Here is a 20659-nt window from a genome sequence, read left to right as displayed (position 1 = left end):
ATAATGAAACGGCTCGGAATCCTGGTTGGCAACCCCCCAGGCAGACACACGGTCCAGTCTTACCCTCCGGAAATGACCCTCTATCTGCATTAGCCAGGTGTTACGTGGGCATCCCCGTGGTCTGGTCCAGCCACTTGGGTCCTCAACAATGAGGATCCTGCTAGCTGGATCAACCTCAGAGAATTGCACCACATGGCCGTAGTGCCATAACTGATGCTCTCTCACAGTGCAGGTAATGTCCCTCGTTTGGGACTCCATGAGCAACCACTCATTCGACACAGTCAAACCAGTGGTTCCCAAGAATTCTCCAGAGAGACATAGTACCAAAGCAGTCCAGTCTTCATCTCAGGTCACTGGATTGTGTCTCGCAACCATATAGCAAGACAGGAAGCACTAGGATTCTAAAGCTCGGCAAGTAAACCTCTTGGCAAGGTCGACACACTCTCCACAGACAGACACACTGTCGATGGCTGTGCCTAAGGGGTCATTAAAGGCCTGGATCTTGGTTTTTATCCAGAACACTCGCAAGCCCAGACACTCAGACTCCTTGTTCAGTTTCTCAAGAGCTCTAATCGGAGCCTCCATTGACTCTGCGACAATCACAGCATCATCAGCAAAGTCCAGATCAGTAATTCTTTCTTCGCCAACAGATACCCCACAGACGCTGAACCCAACAACCTTGCCCAACACCCAGTCCATGCAAGCATTGAACAGAGTAGGAGCAGGAACACACCCCAGACGAACCGCTGAATCAACTGGGAAAAACACAAGAGGATGTGCCTTGATTCTGCATAGCACTCGCAGTACCAGTGTACAGGCCGACCATGATATTCAGCAAAGTCTCAATGAGAATAGCAAATTCACTCCTCAAGACTATGTTAATCTTAATTCAAATTAGCTATTATATAATATACTAAATTAAACCAAAGCAAGCAATACGATCTGAAAATTAACATTTAAACTGCACTTGCTTTAGTTTTAGTGTTTAATATTAGGACCTCAAAGGATATATTATTACCTAGAATTTTTGGAGGCATTTTTTATTTTAACGTTAAAGAAAAGCTCATTGGCCCATAGCATGTTATTTTTGGAAAAAGTTTCAACTGCCCTGTTATCCCTTAAAGGGCCAATGTTCTTTTAGATTTAATTGGAACTATCATATGAGTCATTTATGCATTTTCATTTTTTCTGGCATTTTTCCATGGGTAAACCTATCAGTAGAACATATATCCAGACAAAAATGCTGTGTCATTGAGGCACACGTTCCCTCTCATATTGCCAGATCATAAAAGAAAGATTGCAAGTTCAGGTGTACAAAATAAGATTCCAATGAAGGGTTGCTGGGTTCAAACTCTATGACTGTATAAGGTGCTTAGTAGTATGTCAGGATCTTGGCAAAAAATGCAACTTTTCTTAATCGAACAAAATCTGTTGAAGTGGTTTGAAGACAACTAAGAGAAGACCCACCCAACAAATGCTGTATGACTTGTAAGCATCTGGGAATTTCGCAGGAGGAACAAAAAGAACATAAGAAAGTTCTTAAAGATAAGATGGTCTGCTAGTCTGGTTTTGTTACCTCGTCCATTGTTACCTCACCATGATAAGCATAGTGAGAATTAAATCTTTAATTTTTATTTGTAAAGAATATTTAATTATCCAAAAATTGTAATTGTAGTACCAGTTGTCTTGAGTTATCAGTATAAATCCAGAAAGAATTATACATAATGTAATACTTTCATAGCTGGCAATTCTGACTTTCCAAGACTATATCATTTGTTGTGATGGGCACTTTATTTTCACAGTCATTTTAGTAATGCTCTGCAATTTCTGACCATAATTCAGTCACTCTTTGGTTAAAAATGGAGCTGATAGTGCATGGCCATAACCTAACACATACTAGTTGGTATCCTGTTAGAGTAAAATGAGAAATGTGCTAGCTCTAACTAATTATCCATGTTAGTTTTTTTCTGTAAAAGACATCAGACAAATTAGATGAACAAAGATTTACAATTAACAAAACTGGTGTTAAAAAAAATCTAAAATTCCTGAATTGAGCCTAGGCCTTTCAAAGCTGGTGCCGCATAGACATTAGTATGGCAAGCCAATTTTAAAATTTATATCTTGTACTAATTCCTTTTTTTATTTCCTGTTTTTGGTATGTACTATGATTTTCATATACCTGTAGTAAAAATTATGTTTCATGTTGCGTTTAGAGGTATTTGTTGCGTTATATGTTTTTGTTCTGTTTGGCTTTGAAATTAACACACACATACTTTTTCAACTTTTACTCTAAAAACAATATTTGGAATTTTTGTTAATGTCGCATTGAATTTTGATTCCGTGTTTGGACTTGCATCGTGACAACACAACATATAACTGCCTGTGAGTGAATATCATTTCTTTCTCTCTAATAAATAAACTGACTTTTTCGAAAATTTGTCCCTGTGATTTGTTAATTGTAATAGCAAAAGCTATTCTAACGGGGAAACTGTAAACGTTTTAATATGAATGGCATATCAAGATCTCCTTTGGTGTGTAATTTTATCCGCAGAAGATGTACTACATTACCTTTTTTGTGGACTGTTAAAATTTTACATGTTAGAATTGTTTGACCAATTTTGAATACAAGTAATCTTGTCCTATTGCATAGCCCATCACTTATACATAAATTACGCAATAACATTAAGATACATCCTTCTTTCAACAGTAATTCAGCTGGTGGAAAACCAGACGGTGTTAATGGTTATAGATATTCTACGGGATATTGTAAGTTGATGTTTTCATCTTCCACACCATCGCTACCAACTGTTTCAGCATAGTCTATTGATATGCATTTATGCAATTTGCCGAGTAACCGATCAACAACTTTCTCATTAATTTGTTTGACTTAATTTCTCGGTGCTAGGATTACCCGTGTACTCATTTCTTCTGTTGATAACCCTTCAGGATGAAAGTCTTCAATAATATTTGGACATAATAAGTCTTCTTTTATTGGGAACTTAAAGTGAGGAAAACGTAAAGATTTATAAGAGCTGAGAGTGCAGGAACTGTGTCTGACAAAAGCATTCGCACCAATGAAAGGTGAGGGGGCCGTGGATGTGGGCCGTTAACCGGAAATGGTTGAGAGGAGGGTGGGACCTCATCTATCAACTTGAAAAAATCTCTTGGCAACCGTCTCATCTCAAGATTTTCTTTTAAAATAGAGAGATATATCTATGATTACTTTTTGATTAGAAAAAACTGAGGGCTTTTTGCAGTTGACTTCTATGGAGCTTTCATAGAGAGATATCTTTAATTACATTCTATTAGAGTTACACATACCCATCTTACTCTTTCAGACCTTTTAGGCAGTTCTGCATTTCACTTTGGCTGGGTATTGGTCTGTCCATGACAGACTTAAGAATGTAGAATGGATGGCTGTGGCACATAGTTCTTCCTTCTCCTTGCTCCTTGACCTAATCTTAAGTAACACTGAAAAAAGAAGCAACTACTGCAGGAAAAGGAAAGGATTTGTTTCTAAATGTACAAGGGGGCTCCGCCCCCTGCTCGCTTCACTCGCCTACCCCCGGCGTTGGGTATCCTGAAATACATTAGTCGAGGTCGTTCGTTTTGAACCCGTGCCTGCTTTGCTTCCACAGTTTCAGACGCGAGTTGTAGGCGCCTGCGTTCATTGATCTTATCCAGGTGGGCTCGTGTTTGTATCGTTGAGCTGTATTGTGTTTGAATTTGGTGTAAAGCGTTCAGCGGTTTGTACAGTCCCAAGCAGCACATTATTCCTAACTTCACTCCGCAGTAGTGCCACTCACAATATGGCGGTGACGCCTGCACCTTCACTCCGCAGTAGTGCCACTCACAATATGGCGGTGACGCCTGCGCCTTTCATACTATCTTTGTGGACCTGTGGGGCCTCCATAGCCTCTCACGTTTGACTCTGGGGTGCAGCGCAGAATCCTCTTTTCTGTGTGGTTGTGTCGTTAGTGGTAGCTATGGGCGCGTTGTTGCTTCATTTCTCATTCACGTTAGTTGAGCTCTTTCGTTCTTGGGCCGTGACTCCTTCGTTCGCGGTGGATACGACTTCGCTTGCGGTTTATGGAACACGCGCCTGCGCAGTACGTCTCATGGTCCCATCGCCGTGTCCCTGCGTCCATATCCGGTGTATTCTCGGTTAGTAATATGGATAATCATTTTTGCTTTTTGAAATGTGTTTAGATTGGTAGAGTAGTGAGTGACACATGGCCACTAAGTGGTAGGAATGCAACTAGCTCATGCACAACAGTCCTGGGGAGTGTTATCTCATGCCTATGAATGGGTGGTTATGACAATAAAGCCACTTGACTTAGACTTAACTATTGCACTGAATTTATTAGCCATTTGCTATAGCATTTTAAAGCATGTGTTTTATGCTTCATTCTATACTTGCATTTAGAAGTTTCTTTTCATTTAGAGGCTGTATCTTGGTGTAATGTCATTGAGTACTTTGAGCACACAAATTACTCGGTAGAAATATGACAAGAAACATTACTGGGGCTCCTTCATACCTCTGACAATATGCATTTATAAAGCCTCACTATGCCTGCTCTTGTCTTTAACCAAGTTAGAAGATGTCTTCTTTTTTGTAATTCTTTTTGTGTGTTTGAGGTGGTTGTTTTTGGTTTTTTTATAATATTTCCTGAGCTTCTGTTAAAAAAAAAAAAAAAAAAAAAAAAAGTTTTATCTATCGATTAAACAGATGACAGTAGAATGTATTGAATTTTGTTAAGTATTGTCAAAATTGGTACAGAAGGACTAGGTGAAAGCAGGACCTCTCAGAAGACAGATATACACACAGAATACAAGTTTACCAAAAGGAGTGAGAATCTAATCCTGCCATTTGTGGATATGCTAAGATCTGTCTCTGGTTATGAAGCAAACAAAGCATGCTGTTGTAATATTCAAATGATATGGGAAATAATGATGCTAAGGAGATTATATACCGAAAAGATTAAATGCCTGCCTCCAATTCAAAAAATCAAGTTCAGGTTTGTTATACTTAGTACATACTGTCCATAGTACAATGAAATGGTTACTTGCATTTTGAACTATATGCCAGTAACTAGTTTAAAAAAAAAAAATTAAAAAAAAGATATTAACACATAAAGCTAAAAGTTGAGTTTTTTACTCCATTGACTAAGTTGTATTCAGTGCAGTAGGAACAGAAATCTTGTTCATGAGTGTATATAAAGTCTTTGTGTACCTGACCAGGGAATTGGTGCAGTGGCACCAGTATAGTTCGTCTTGTATTGGATAATGACAATAAAGCAGGAGCCTTGTTTTTTGGGCACAACTATTAACATTTAGCATTAAATCTACATCAAGTCTTTACCTATGGTCACTATCTTTGGATAGAGACTGTTGTGAGTACTAGTGGTTGAAACAGTTCTAGTTTTAAAATGGTTTTTAGTTTTATTTTTTCATTCTTTTTTTTTTTAATTAGTTTTAATTTTTTCATCAGCAATTAAGTTTTTGTTTTTGTCACATTTTTATTTGTTTTTTATTACCAAAAAATGTTTACACGGACACTGTTTTGCAAGTACAAAAACAGTTTTCTTTATAGTCGTCAAACTATTTATCATTCAAGTTGTACCCGTCAAATGAATACATACAATTTTATTGTTTGTGACAGAACTCAGGTTTTTTTTCCTGATAATGTGGCATTTCAGGGTATCCATTATAATTAAAAAAATGCAAGACCTGTGTAACAAGTGTCATCTGATGTCATAACTCCTGAAGCGGATTGTCTTCCCTCAACCCATTTTGAAACTTTGAAAGTGAATTTGTTTCAGGGAACTTTTTCTTTGCTTATTTTTGAATTACTGTTGAAGTCGCTACTTGAGCTGTGTTAATAACAATAATAGCAGAAATATATACATGGAAAAACTTTAATCTGTATTGCATTACCATGTACATTAAATAATGAACATTTATCATAGAAAAACCTGAGGAGCTCCCTGCAACCTGAGGCTGGGTGGATGAAATTTAAAAACAGGTGTAGAATAGACCGTTTTTGGCAATTGAGAATTTAGTGACACATTTTTAATATCCAGCTTTAAAACAATATCTGAAGGTACACACACTAGGTCCACATACATTATAAATATATACATCATGTAAACATTATTGCAGTCCATCCATTTGTATATGTGTAATGTTGGCTTGGTTTGTAACAATAATTGCATGCTACACATCTGCGTAATCTACAGTATCACTGCAAAGAAACCTTAACAAACAAGCAATATCTGAGCACTGTAAGAATGAAATTGCTGGAATTACTACCTTCCTTAGTGTATAAAGATAACATGTTTCCAGTCTAAATACTGACTGAATTTGAAGTGTGACAGTGGCCTTTCGAGCTTGATAAATCCTTCACAACAATCTATTTACAGTTAGGTCCATAAATATTTGGACAAAGACAACTTTTTTCTAATTTTGGTTCTGTACATTACCACAATGAATTTTAAATGAAACAACTCAGATGCAGTTGAAGTGCAGACTTTCAGCTTTAATTCAGTGGGGTGAACTAAACGATTGCATAAAAATGTGGGACAACTAAAGCATTTTATTAACACAATCCCTTCATTTCAGGGGCTCAAAAGTAATTGGACAAATTAAAAAACTGGAAATAAAATGTTCATTTCTAATACTTTGTTGAAAACCTTTTGCTGGCAATGATAGCCTGAAGTCTTGAACTCATGGACATCACCAGATGCTGGGTTTCCTCCTTTTTAATGCTCTGCCAGGCCTTTACTGCAGTGGCTTTCAGTTGCTGTTTGTTTGTGGGCCTTTCTGTCTGAAGTTTAGTCTTCAACAAGTGAAATGCATGCTCAATTGGGTTAAGATCAGGTGACTGACTTGGCCATTCAAGAAATTTCCACTCTTTGCGTTAATAAACTCCTGGGTTGCTTTGTCTGTATATTTTGGGTCATTGTCCATCTGTATCATGAAATGCCACCCAATCAATTTGACTGCATTTAGCTGGATATGAGCAGACATTATGTCTCTGAACACCTCAGAATTCATTCGGCTGCTTCTGTCCTGTATCACATCATCAATAAACACTAGTGTCCCAGTGCCACTGGCAGCCATGCACGCTCAAACCATCACACTGCCTCCTCCGTGTTTTACAGATGATGTGGTATGCTTTGGATAATGAGCAGTTCCACGCCTTCTCCATACTTTTTTTCTTGCCATCATTCTGGTAGAGGTTGATCTTGGTTTAATCTGTCCAAAGAATGTTTTTCCAGAACTATGCTGGCTTTTTTAGATGTTCTTTAGCAAAGTCCAATCTAGTCTTTCTATTCTTGAGCCTTATGAATGGCTTACACCTTGCAGTGCACCCTCTGTATTTAATTTCATGCAGTCTTCTCTTTATGGTAGACTTGGATATCGATACACCTACCCCCTGGAGAGTGTTGTTCACTTGGTTGGCTGTTGTGAAGGGGTTTCTCTTCACCATGGAAATGATTCTGCGATCATCCACCACTGTTGTCTTCCGTGGACGTCCAGGTCTTTTTGCGTTGCTGAGTTCACCAGTGCGAAGACGTCCAGGTCTTTTTGCGTTGCTGAGTTCACCAGTGCTTGCTTTCTTTCTCAGGATGTACCAAACTGTAGATTTTGCCACTCATTATATTGTAGCAATTTCTTGGATGGGTTTTTTCTGTTTTCGCAGCTTATCACTAGAATTACCAGAGCCTACGAAAAAGCTCGTAGATCCGTCCCACCTTAAATTGCTTCACACTTCTCCATCAGCGTCTCTTGTCCTGTAAATGTGTCGATAAGCAGCAAACAGCAAGCAGTCTGCTATCACATCCCCCACCTGCGTACAGTTTTCTCAGCTCAGATCTGTTTACCTGCGTGTCAGTAGCTTGGACTTGTACAGAATGAGAAGTCAAGCAAAATGACACCTTTTATAAATACTATATCGTTATTTGGAACACATGCATTTCATGTGTGTTCCGTGTCTACAACGATCTATGTAAACACATCGTTAAAACAGAAACGTTTTTCGTGTTTTAGTAATAATTGACATAATGTAGACATGAAGTGTATAATGTGTGAAGCCTGAATTCCAAATATCAAAGAAACACTTTCACAAAAGGTACAAATATAACCGAACAAATGCACTTTTATTCAAAAATATAACTGCAGAAAAACAACCTGCGTTTACCTGCGACATTGACACGCCATTGGCATGTGAGATTCGGTGGCGCAACGATATCAGCTGCTGACTTGTAATCAAAGCTTCGCATATTCTTACTATTTTAGAATAAAAACATACATTTGATTCCAGTCTGTAACAGCCGGTGTAATTTATGATACTCGTAAAGGTTAGCTTTGTTTTTTTCTATTCTGTTATTCTCTCAGCCGCGCCCCCTCCCCCACCCCACGCATTTGACACTGCTGTTTTCACATAGACGCGCTGTAACAGAGGTACACTCAATTCATGCTGATGATTCTACATCGGATCAAGAATGCACTTTTGCCATCGCTGCACTTTGTATATGTACATGGGAAGCTCTGCACTTGTGACTTTACGCTGTAGATCTGGCTCTTACATACAAAGGACGGTGCATGTGCCCAAAACATTAACATTTATATGTTACTTACATAAAAGCCAGATCCGATGTAGAACCGTCGTCAAGTAAGTAAATAACTCAAGGTAAATAACATTCGATTTACCTTTATTTATTTACTTACTTCCTACAGCATAAAGTCTTGAGTGCAGAGCTTCCCATGTACATATACAAAGTACAGCGATGGCAAAAGTACATTCTTTATCCGATGTAGAACCCTCGTCGTGTAAGTAAATAACTCAAGGTAAATAGGTAAATAACATTAGCCCTGGCTTTTATATAAGTAACATGTTAATGTTTTGGGCACATGCACCGTCATTTGTATGTAAGAGCCAGATCTACAGCATAAAGTCACAAGTGAACTGCAGAGCTTCCTCTGTTTGATCGTCAAAGGCATGCTCACAAATTACACGTGTAATGTCACGAAAAATACCTGCTGACACTTTAGTACGCGAGCAATGGTACGAGAATGCAGTTAGACTTTTTTTGGGCACATACGCCATGCTAGTGTTTAGATCTGGAAGGTGTAGCTTTAGCAAAATAAATAACATGCGAGCTATAGCGCGTCTTTATGTGATCCAAATAAATAACATTTGAGCTATAGCGTGTCTTTATGTGATCCAAATAAATAACATGCGAGCTATAGCGCGTCTTTATGTGATCCAAATAAATAACATTTGAGCTATAGCGCGTCTTTATGTGATTCAAATAAATAACATTTGAGCTATAGCGAGCTATAGCGCTTCTTTATGTGATCCAAATAAATAACAGTTGAGCTATAGTGCGTCTTTATGTGAAAACAGCAGTGTTGGGGAGGGGGGGTAGGGTGATATCGTAAACGCGACAGAGAATGAAACTGAATTAAAAAAAACAAAAAAAAAACAAAACAAAGCTAACCTTTACAAGTATCACACATTTACACCAGCTGTTACAGACTGACTGAGCACATTTGTTCTATTATATTTGTACCTTTTGTGAAAGTGTTTCTTTGATATTTGGACTTTAGGCTTCACACATTATGAACTTCATGTCTGCATTTTGTCAGTTATTACTAAAACATGAAAAACGTTTCTGTTTTAACGATGTGTTTACATAGATCGTTGTAGACATGGAACACACACGAAATGCATGTGTTCCAAATAACGATATAGTATTTATAAAAGGTGTCATTTTGCTTGACGTCTCACTCTATACAACTCCAAGCAACTGACACGCAGGTAAACAGATTTGAGCCGAGAAAACTGTGCAGCAGTGGGAGATGTGATAGTAGGCTGCTTGCTGCTTATCAACACGTTTATAGGACAAAAGACGATGATGGAGAAGTATGAAGCGATTTAAGGTGGGACGGATCTACGAGTTTTTTTCGTACGCTCTGGTAATTCTAGTGACAAGGATGGCTTCTTTCACCTGCATGGAGAGCTCCTTTGACCGCATGTTGTCTGTTCACAGCAAAATCTTCCACATGCAAGCACCACACCTCAAATCAACTCCAGGCCTTTTATCTGCTTAATTGATAATGACATAACGACGGACTTGCCCACACCTGCCCATGAAATAGCCTTTGAGTCAATTGTCCAATTACTTTTGAGCCCCTGAAATGAAGGGATTATGTTAACAAAAATGATTTAGTTGCATCACATTTTTATGCAATCGTTTTGTTCACCCCACTGAATTAAAGCTGAAAGTCTGCACTTCAGCTGCATCTGAGTTGTTTCATTTAAAATTCATTGTGGTAATGTACAGAACCAAAATTAGAAAAAAAGTTGTCTCTGTCCAAATATTTATGGACCTAACTGTAGCTGGATGTTCCAAAGAAACATGTGGCATATTTTAATTTAAGTGTCTTTTCATTGAAGTTTGGTGAAAAGAGGCATCTGTGACAGTCCAGGTTGGCTCCACACTCCCTAATTGATCCCAGGAGCCTTTAGAACCTGGAGCCACTGATAAGGTACCCGAGGATGAGCTTTGCAAAAGAGGACACACACAGTTAGCTACAGTTTGCACACAGTTGGTGCAAAGTGTTTTAAGTGTTTTTATTTACAGAAAAAGTGTCCACAAGTGCAGTGCAAACAATATTCAATAAGTAAATAATCCACAAAATCTGTTAAGGTCCATGAGTTAAAAATCCAATAAATAAATCAATAATAAAACCGGATTAAAACCACACAGCCATTGAGCTCTTATTCTTTCTCACCTGAGCCCAGTGCAACTTTCACTCTTCTGTCTCCCTAGCTTACCCAACAAATCGTTCATCTGGCTGAGACACCAGCAACTGCGGTCCTCACTTCTGATTCCTGTCTTCTGCCAGATCGCTCAGAGCCAACAGCCCTTCTTTCTTCCCCCACGCTCTCCTAGCATCTTTGCGATCCTTAGGAAGGGCTCCTCCATCATTGTAATTGCTTCTCCATTGAATCAGTGGGATACGGTTCACCCCTGGAGCACTGATCACTTGCTTGTTCATCCGTGTGACTACTGACTGCTCTTCCTCTTCTGGCTCAGGCATCTGATACTGCATTCACCCATTGTTCTGTTTCTCTGTTTCTTTTTAACACTTTCAGGCCACGGTTCCCTTTTAAAACCCTGTGGGACGCACTTGCAGCAATCATAGCTTCAGCATAATAAGGGAACAGGTCAATCCCACATGTGGATGTGGGATCACCCATCTCCATGTCTCCCTCCAGAAGCCACTCTGCCAAGCTACCTACATCCCTCCCAAAAACATAAGCACATCATCTATTTATATAAAATGCACATGCAACAGACACTATCTTACAGACGTAAGGGCAGTTATGGCCAATGAAATCCACAGAATAAGTCATTGACAAGTGATGAGGCTTTGGTATTTGCCCTCAGTTCTAGAAGGAAAAGCTAACTAATGGATGAAATGACCAACGAAATCCAGATTCAGACACCAGAAGGGAGGGGTACTTGCAAATTTAATGAATCAATGCTTGTTCCTAAACAATTATTACGTTTGCCCTAGTATTAAATTTTAACAAATATACCTGCAACTGCACGCTCGCATGTGCATTATCCACAACGACTAGTGTGGTGAAAATCAAAGATTCAAAAATTTTACTTTTATTTTCTTGTCTTCATTTACTTCTAATTTTTAGACATGTTTTCATTTTTACTTTAGTTTTAGTTAAAGAAATGATAATGGTTTTGTTAGAGACATGATCTCACTCTACTTGACAGGGTTAAGAGTTCTGCCGTTTAGGAGTTCTTTGGTTTACACCTGCTGCTGATTCTCTGGATCAAGAAGAGGTAGTTGTAATGATGTGGGTCTCTAGTAAAGAAGCCACCTGAGTGCTTCCTATCTGAAGTGTATTAGAAATGGGCAATAGACCCTAGGATACACAAAGGACATGCCCGATAGAATATATCTCCCAAGTGGCCTGAATTCTTCATAAGGTTGTAGAGACTATTGCTGTGGTCAAAGAAATCTGACCTGAACTCAGCCTGTTATTATTGTGAGTATAAATGGGAAAAGCTTATCAGTTTATAAAACTGCATTTAATGTTAGTGGTAATAGGTAAATGGAACAGCTCGCACTAAAACTGGACAAGCAAGGCAAAAAGTGGATTTATGTTTGTCTTATTTGGAATTCGTAACACATACAAAAGCCATTTGAACATGCTAGTCATTCTCAGCATAAAGAGCCTAATAAGTCTTTTGTGGAAGATTGGCGGCTGGTTGAACTCCTGCTGTAAGATTGTGAGGCTTTCAGAAACTATAAACATTCTCTGTTCTAAACTTGAAAACTGTTTATAGCTGCGACTCTCAACTTTGCATTGCTATTTTGCAGGTGTTCATTCAAATTTCTTCATTCTGTGATTTGCTATATATTTCAGATATTACTAATGTGATGTGTTTTTTGCATGATCTTTAAAATGTTAACTACTTGGCACAATAGACTTCTAATTTAAAATGTGTATAATAGCTTCTGGTTTATAAATGCAATATAATAGCTGCTTTCCACTTGAGAACACTGTACAATAATGGGTCTCAGGCTTCAAATGCTGCACAACACACAGAAATCACAGTAAACAGGCCTGTTAGTCTCAGGCAAATAAACATAACGGCTTCTCACGGTAAACAGTAACCAATTGAGGGTTTTGAAATATATTTTTGAAGATGCCATTCAGCCTCTGATTCCAGGAAGTAAATGGTTTACAGCTAAGTCTACCTGATCTGAGGTGCTGGTAATGCTGATTCAAATTTTAGAATGTCTCAATGTTCTGTTGAATTAGGCAGGGTCTCAAATTTATAACACTAGAACACTCCCCTCACAGGAGTGTAAATTTAATTTCCTCCTTGGGCTTGAGTAAGCAACTGTTATTTGTACAGTTCAGAGTAAGGTTATTAAATAATCTTCACCAACTCTTTTGTATATTGTAGACTAGTTAAATTAATAGACTGATAAAAAGCAAGATTTGCTCAGTTAAGTGGAAACACATTTAAAAGTATCTTAATTGTTTTAGATGCAAAAGCTCAGATAAATTCATCTCTCATACAGTTATCTTCATGTTTTGCAGCTGCATATAGCGAACTACAAAGCATAGCAGCCAATTTTTAAACTGGGCATAGGAATGCAGTCAGTACTCCATTCTTTCTTTCTTTCTTTCTTATAGTAGAAAAAGATAAGCTAAAATCAGTTATTTTCCAATGTTCTTACTTCTGCATTTATTGTAGAAACTATTTACATTGTACATGTTATCCTGTAAAAGGTTTACCATGAATTCTGTGTACATCAGATCTAGAACTATTTCCAATAACCACATGCTGGATTAGGCAGATGTTAGACCTCACAGTGTTCATCTTGTTCATTTCCAGAAATACACACTTAAGGAGAATATTCCATAAGCATTATTTAAGTCGCCTCTAAATACACATGACAGAAAACACTTTTTTTTTTTTATCCTAAGATTTCTGATTTTCAACAACACATTAACTATCAGAGTTAAATAATGGTTTCCTTTGATTAATGAGAAACTGCCTTTAATGCCCCAGTCAGTGTATATTGCTTCAGTTGGTCCAACTCCTATAGCAGTAGTTTGAGAATATGCTTCGTATAAGAAACAGGAATTTTTTTTTGCTGTGTGACATTATTGTCACAATCTACAGTATCTGCTGTTGATGTTTTAGGACCATATGACATCCCTTTTTCTAACACACCATTTGTGATTGAGCTAATTAATGTTAACATATTACCTACATGTAGGCTAGCAATAAGCATTATGAAGCTTGGAAATAATATTGCCCTTTTTATTATCAAATTGCCTGCTTTCAAAAAGATTGTATCCTTGATTGCTGGAAGATGTTGTTTTTACATCTTCTGCTGCTACAACTTATTAATAACTGCAAGAATTGTTTCAGCATTTCCAAGGGGAATTTTAAGTAATATTTACTGCTGAGGTTAATACTGCAAATAAACTTTACATTTGAAACACTGACAAATTTGCATGCTTCTGTATGTCAATTTAATAATTGGCCGTAAAGTATTGTAGAATCGGCTTTTGCACAACATACTGTATGTTTTACTTTGTATTATTGTGTGCCACTGCCTCAATCCCACAGTACTTGTGAATATAAGGTTAGTTTGTCCTTTGGCAAACATGCATAAGTGACACTTTATTTAGACTATTGACTTAATGACTGTTGCATGTTAAAACTTAAAACATATATTATTGCATGCAAGCTTCTTTCTCATGGACAAGATAAAGTACCTGTGTCTGATTTCCTTTTGCCATTTTTAATAGCTTTTTCAAAATTGTTTGATACTCTTTTCAACTGCTGTGGCTAACATACCACTTAAATGTAATATGTCCCGATTGGCTGCTTTGTGATCGCTTACTGTCTAAAAGGCAAAGTTTATCTTAAAATTAATTATTCCAATTTCTGCAGCAGGTAGAGAAAAAAAGAAACATTTTTAAAGACTTCTATTATTTCAGTTCTGCACCATATTCCTTGACCCCCCATAGCACTAAAATTACATTCCCTGCCACTTAACATTTGTTGGGGTCTCATTCTCATAGTTGCAGTAGACCAGGTTAGAACTCGGGACTAGTCACTGCCTGCCTTGACGTTTTCCTCCTTAAAAGTGTTGTCAACTTAAGTTTGTCCTAAATGAGTGGCAATGGATGTGTGCCTAAGTATCCTCTCATGATGGAGTCTCATCCATGTCCAGGTCTGATTCTTGCATTATCCCTAATGCTTGCTAAATAGACAATTTACATTCTTTATTGGAATTAGTACAATCCAAAAAGGATGAATGAAAAGTTTACTTTTTATGTACACAAAGTGGAAATTTGAAATTCATAGTTATTAGATTAGTAAAGTATTTGTAACCAGGTAATTCTGCCTAGATTTAAGTACTGTCTAATGTAGATTTTATTCACTCAACAGGACACACTTGAAACCCAAAATGACTGTTTTATTCTCAAGAAAAATAAGATCAAATCCAGTCACTTAGAATCCTAGGTAAAAAATAAAATCATGAAAGCCTGATGCAGTGTCAGGCAATTGTCAGCCATTTCTGTAATTGTCTAATAATTTTATTTTTACCTTTTGTACCCATGTATTATAACTATATGTTATTTTTGTGGTGCTTGGTTGACATTTGTTTGTCAGGATAATCTACCTTGTTTATCTGACAGGTGTTTCTCAGTAAAAATAATTTTTACTACTGAATGCATACCTGTATAAGTATATTGTGCAATGTAACATCCTCAAATCTGCTGATGCAGTGCAGGTATGAAGGGGGCTGGAGCTTGTCCTGACAGCCTTCAGTGCAAGGCAGAAACTTCAAATTAACAAAACACATTTATAGTAATGAAAAATCCATGGAAATTGAGAAAAATGTAATACATTTTTAACGTTAACCCCCCCCCCCCCCCAAGGGGTGGAATTGAAGAGTCGCATAGTGTGGGGGAGGAACGATCTCCTCAGTCTGTCAGTGGAGCAGGACATTGACAGCAGTCTGTCGCTAAAGCTGCTCCTCTTTCTGGAGATGATACTGTTTAGTGGATGTAGTAGATTCTCCATTATTGACAGGAGTCTGCTCAGTGCCTGTCGTTCTGCCACAGATGTCAAACTGTCCAGCTCCGTGCCTACAATAAAGCCTGCCTTCCTCACCAGTTTGTCCAGGCGTGAGGCGTCCCTCTTTTTTATGCTGCTTTCCCAGCACACCTGCTGCTGGAGTATGTGAATTTCCCCTTGGGATTAATAAAGTATCTATCTAATCTAATCTAATCTACATCCTGGAAAATGACAAAGAATTATTTGCTGAGGCATTACTGTATGCTGCCTTAATCACATGAATTAGAAACTTTTTAGATGGCTAAGATGATTAACATAAAGATTAAGATTACTTTAACTTGTTAATTCATTGGCTGTATGCCAATTATATACAAGTGCAATGAATTCTGAATGACAGGGGTTTGTTGAAATTATTAATTAATACAGTTACAAGTGTTATGTAAAGAAATTATTTTCAATGAGACTTGATTATTCAGCTATACTCTGAAGGTGGAGTCTCGGTTGTAGCACAAACATCTCACAACAAGGAGGCTGTGGTTTACATCCCAGTTCCTCCCTACATGGGGTTTACATGTTCTCCCCATGTCCATATGAGTTTCCTCCCACAGTTGGAACAGCCTTAAGCTTCCCTGTGATTCTACCCAGTGTATAGTGGGTTTGGAAAATGGATGGATGGATACTCTGAAGTGACATAGCCTTTTAAAAATATGTGTGTATGTATAGTATATATAGTGATTGCAAAATGTTTTGCACCTGATCCTCACAGGGCTTTTGTGGTGTTGTATGATGCAAATTTTTGAAATTTTCTCCTTTTTACTAAAATATTTGAATTACACATTTGTAATATTTCATAGTCCTGTCATGTTATGGATGCTGAAGACCGCAAAAATCAAGTGTCTTGCAGTCATTGATTTCTAACTCTAGAGATTAATTTTCACATAGTCCGTTTATAACAAGACCAGTCCCTTTCATGTACCACATTCAGGAGGTGGACTTCAGAATTCCATCATGGTAGGACCGCTCTCAAAGATTACCCAAGGACCAGCCCTTTTCTGATGTTCAGGATAGAAGAAAATGTTTTGAAAATATGCATAAAATAGCAGACACTTTAGGTATTTGTTCTGAGTTGGCTGAATTCATTCTTCAAGAATAACTGAACACAAGCAAGCTCAATGCGCATTGTGTCACCACATCAAATGTTCCAAGTAGAATCCTAACCTAATAAATTTGGATTGATAGAAATATAAGAAGCATTTCATAACTGGGATGAAACATGGATGTACCAGTGTGACCTAGAGTCCAAACAACAGTTAAAACAATGGAAACACTGTGAATCTTCAACACCAAAAAATTCAAAGTTTAAGCTAATACCAGCAAGATCATATATACAATACACAGAATTATTCTCCAGTTCTGACCCAATGTGATTACAACCTGTTAACCAATCTTGTGTCATCAGGTCAGCTACAGACTAATGGTTGTACAAAAAGATAATACCTTTTATTTGAGTGGCGTAGTTAAGCTTCATGAGTTTTAAACATGTATTCATTTTGGTAAGATTATGTTAAAAAATATCTGGTGTTTTTCTTAATATCTCAGGCTCAGTCATTTTTGAACACCTTTAGTAAATAAGTGTTGTGCTAGGGCATGGTGACCATGTGATAGATTGCGCATTTTCTATAGATTTTTACCTTGCTTTCTTACAGGGCCACTCACTTACTGTCACTGTGGATGACTAGTCAGTCACTGTGAGGAGAAGGCCTAGTTTCATACCTCTCCTGAAAACAAAGTGACTTAAGTTGCATAACCTGGTCCAAACTATCATACATTTTCACCAGCTAGGGAATTAATGATGTAAATTATATATGTAATTTTTCTTGTTCTTTTGGTGTTTAATTTCGGAATTTTTGTTCTTGCAGGTGAAGATACAAATTCGGGGAAAACAGCAGTGAAGCATGAGTGCAGATGCTAGTCAAGGTGTGATAACTACTCCTCCTACATCCAGTATGGGGCAGAAGGAGAGGTATTTTGATCGAGTCAATGAAAATGATCCAGAGTATGTCCGATCGAGGAACATGTCTCCAGATCTTAGACAAGATTTCAATATGATGGAGCAAAGGAAAAGAGTCACTCAGATTCTGCAAAGTCCTGTAAGTGAATTTTCTTTTTTTTGTTTTGAATATTGTTTGAATACTTATAGCATTGGTTAGTAAATGAACATGCCAATCGGTTGATCATACACCATTCATATGTCTTTTTTTCTTTATGAAGTCATTAACTTAAATGGAAGTATTTATAATTGTGCGTATTAGTAAAATACTTATTAAATTCATTTTGCTAAGGTCTGAGCCTTTGTTCTTGGCCTGACTGGATTCAGAATATTGCAGTCAATCCTGAAGTGAACTTTACCCTTTCTCCAACTGTTCTAGAGAAAGATCAGCCATTGTCTTACTTTTCTCGTGTTTTTTTCCATGCTATAAAAGTATTTTATTAACTACCATAATTTTAACATGCCATGCAACATTTTACACACAGTGGGAAATTACTGAAGCTGCAGTATGCTGTGGCATTGTTGCCTTGAGTTGATTTACTATGGTTGTATGACCTATAGAGAATCATATGCCTAATATGGACAGCAAGTAAGGGTTCATTACTTTGTGTATTTGTTGCATTGAAGCTGAAAAAATGATTTTGGCATTGTAGAAAGGAAGGCTAATAGTAATAAAAATGTTATCTTTATCCATGCATTAATGTCTTCATCATTTAGGCTTAAATAGGGTAATGCAATTTTTACTTTTTTACTGTTACTGATGTATATGCAGTGAATGACACATTGATATGGCAGCATGCTGTGTTAAAGGGCAGTAGAAATGTTGTAGATTTTACACAGAAAGGGAATAATTAAAAATTGTTCAACGGGAGTTATCCATAAAGTGGTTGATAGAGATTGAGAAAATGCTTTTGGAGTTAAGAAAAGCGCAAAATTATATGCACAGAATTTTAGTATTGGAGTTTCAAGGAATAAAATCAATTTGACAAAAAAATAATGCAACAGGACCCTTTAAACCTAACATGATCATTTGAACTTTAAGTTATAAAATATTCTTTGATTCTAGTTAAAAGTTAATGTCTAAAAACATTTGTGCAGTAGTGCTAGTGAAGAAATGAATATATGGTTTTACCGTTGGTAGAGTATTTGGTGGGGGATGCTAGGTGTTACAAGTGTTTATAAGGCATTGTGCACCTCTGACCCTCTGTACAAGAATAAAGCTCTGCAGGACTCTGTATTCCCTTAGCAACTGTGCTGTTAAATGTAAGAGAATGTTGGCACAAAGACAAAATCAGTTGCAGCCAATGTAGTATCTTAAAAGATGTGAGAGATTTAATGCTTTTTTTAGTTTTAAATTTGTGAATTATGGACAGTGTTGTCTGGCATAAACATTCAGATATTCATGATGGTAAACAGAGTTGGCAGCAGACCATTCTGGATCAAATGTGGGCAGTCAGTTCTCAGGGCAAAGATTGTCAACTAAGAAAGAGAGCAGTACTGGAAGAGAATAGTAATTAGGGATGACACTAGTTTAACAGTAATATTATTACACATAAGCTGAAACTGGTCAGTTATTAAACCTTATAAATCCAAAATGTAGTTTCCCTGTTCTTTTGCATATTTTAAAATGGTCTTCAGTTTTAAACTATATTTGATTCTGGATATACAGTAGAGTAGCTTGTTGCATTTTTGTGTGCTTTTTAGTGTTGATTATTTTCAGGGAGGCATTTACTGTTTCATTTTGTTTTAGTTTTATTTTTGCAGTTTACACCTACCCAACAAGCAGATCTAAACGGTACACATGTGCTTCATGTGAGAAACCTTAATTTACTGTATAGATATGGCCTTGTTTTTCTGAGAAAGTAATTTACATTTTAGTCATATTTTTTAAAAATAATTATATTGCCTGTAAAGAGCTTTGATGAATATGGTTTTTTTTTGTCAGTGTTAAATTCCATTACATGATAAACTGAAATGTTCTTATTTGAATGAAAAATATTACTCCTGGTGCCAGTGATACTCAAGAGACACAGAATAGCATTCTTTTTTTCACTGTACTTTGATTCATTAACATTTTTGCTTATCAGTAGCATTTTCATTTGCCTTATAGGCCTTCAAGGATGAACTTGAGGGACTCATCCAGGAGCAAATGAACAAAGGAAACAATCCCACTGGACTTCTGGCTTTGCGGCAGATAGCCGACTTTGTTATGGCCAGCTCTGTTTCAGGATTCTCACCATCGTCTCTCAGTAAGAGTCTGAGTCGCTTGTAAAAAAAAATTAATACCATCTTGTAACATACAACTGATGTATTTATTACAACACCATTAATCATACTAATAATGTGTAATTTATTCAAATAAATGGGGTTCTGTGGCAACGTAGAGCAAATGTGGTGTTGATTTCTGTATTGCTCATTACAAGAAAATATTGAAAACTAACTTATGTCGCTAAATGTAGGGACATTCAGTTTGCCACGTCCTAATTATATTATCTAATTATGAAGCAGAAGTTATTTAATCAGTATTGGTTTTAAAAAAAAAATTGAATCTTTAAAAAAAGACCACCTTCTGATTTTTCAACAGTTAACTTTCTTGGTGTTAACCCCAAGTGTGACTTGGGCTCAGAATTCTATGCACTTATGATTAACCACTAGTCAGACTCGGGGTGACGTATATTTATCTGCTTTACATTTTTAAGCCAGAATATTGCTTGGTACAATATTCAGCTGCTGTTTAGTAGATAAAATATCGTTCTGGAAAAAATGATGAATATTTCTGTGCCTTTTACCACTCTAAGATAACTTATTTATGAGTGGGGCAGAACCTCCAACTAAAAATACAATGGCAAATAAAAAGCCATAAAAGAAGTTTTAGAACAAACTGAAAACGAATGATTGCTAAAATCAAACAATAGTGATATCATGTCATTTTCTAACCTGCTTAACACAGACCAGGGTC

General features: G+C 37.0%; 1 protein-coding gene across 11 annotated transcripts in view; it reads left to right on the top strand.

Annotated features, from left to right (window-relative positions):
• The window catches only part of add3a (adducin 3 (gamma) a), a 241528-nt gene that overhangs the window by 156306 nt on the left and 64563 nt on the right, over positions 1 to 20659 (top strand). For 6 of the 11 annotated variants that reach the window (XM_051922174.1, XM_051922167.1, XM_051922169.1 and 3 more), the window contains 2 exons: positions 17576 to 17800; positions 19811 to 19949. In XM_051922174.1, coding sequence (XP_051778134.1) covers positions 17606 to 17800; positions 19811 to 19949 — 334 coding nt within the window. In that variant the 5' untranslated portion in view covers positions 17576 to 17605. Of the gene's footprint in view, positions 1 to 17569; positions 17801 to 19810; positions 19950 to 20659 lie in introns of all 11 variants that reach the window. The other 5 variants (XM_028795853.2, XM_028795848.2, XM_051922172.1 and 2 more) reach the window with 1 other exon arrangement.

This window comes from Erpetoichthys calabaricus, chromosome 2 (genome assembly GCF_900747795.2).
Source record: "Erpetoichthys calabaricus chromosome 2, fErpCal1.3, whole genome shotgun sequence".
Classification (NCBI taxonomy): Eukaryota; Metazoa; Chordata; class Cladistia; order Polypteriformes; family Polypteridae; genus Erpetoichthys; species Erpetoichthys calabaricus.
This window is presented reverse-complemented; position numbering and strand designations above follow the sequence as displayed.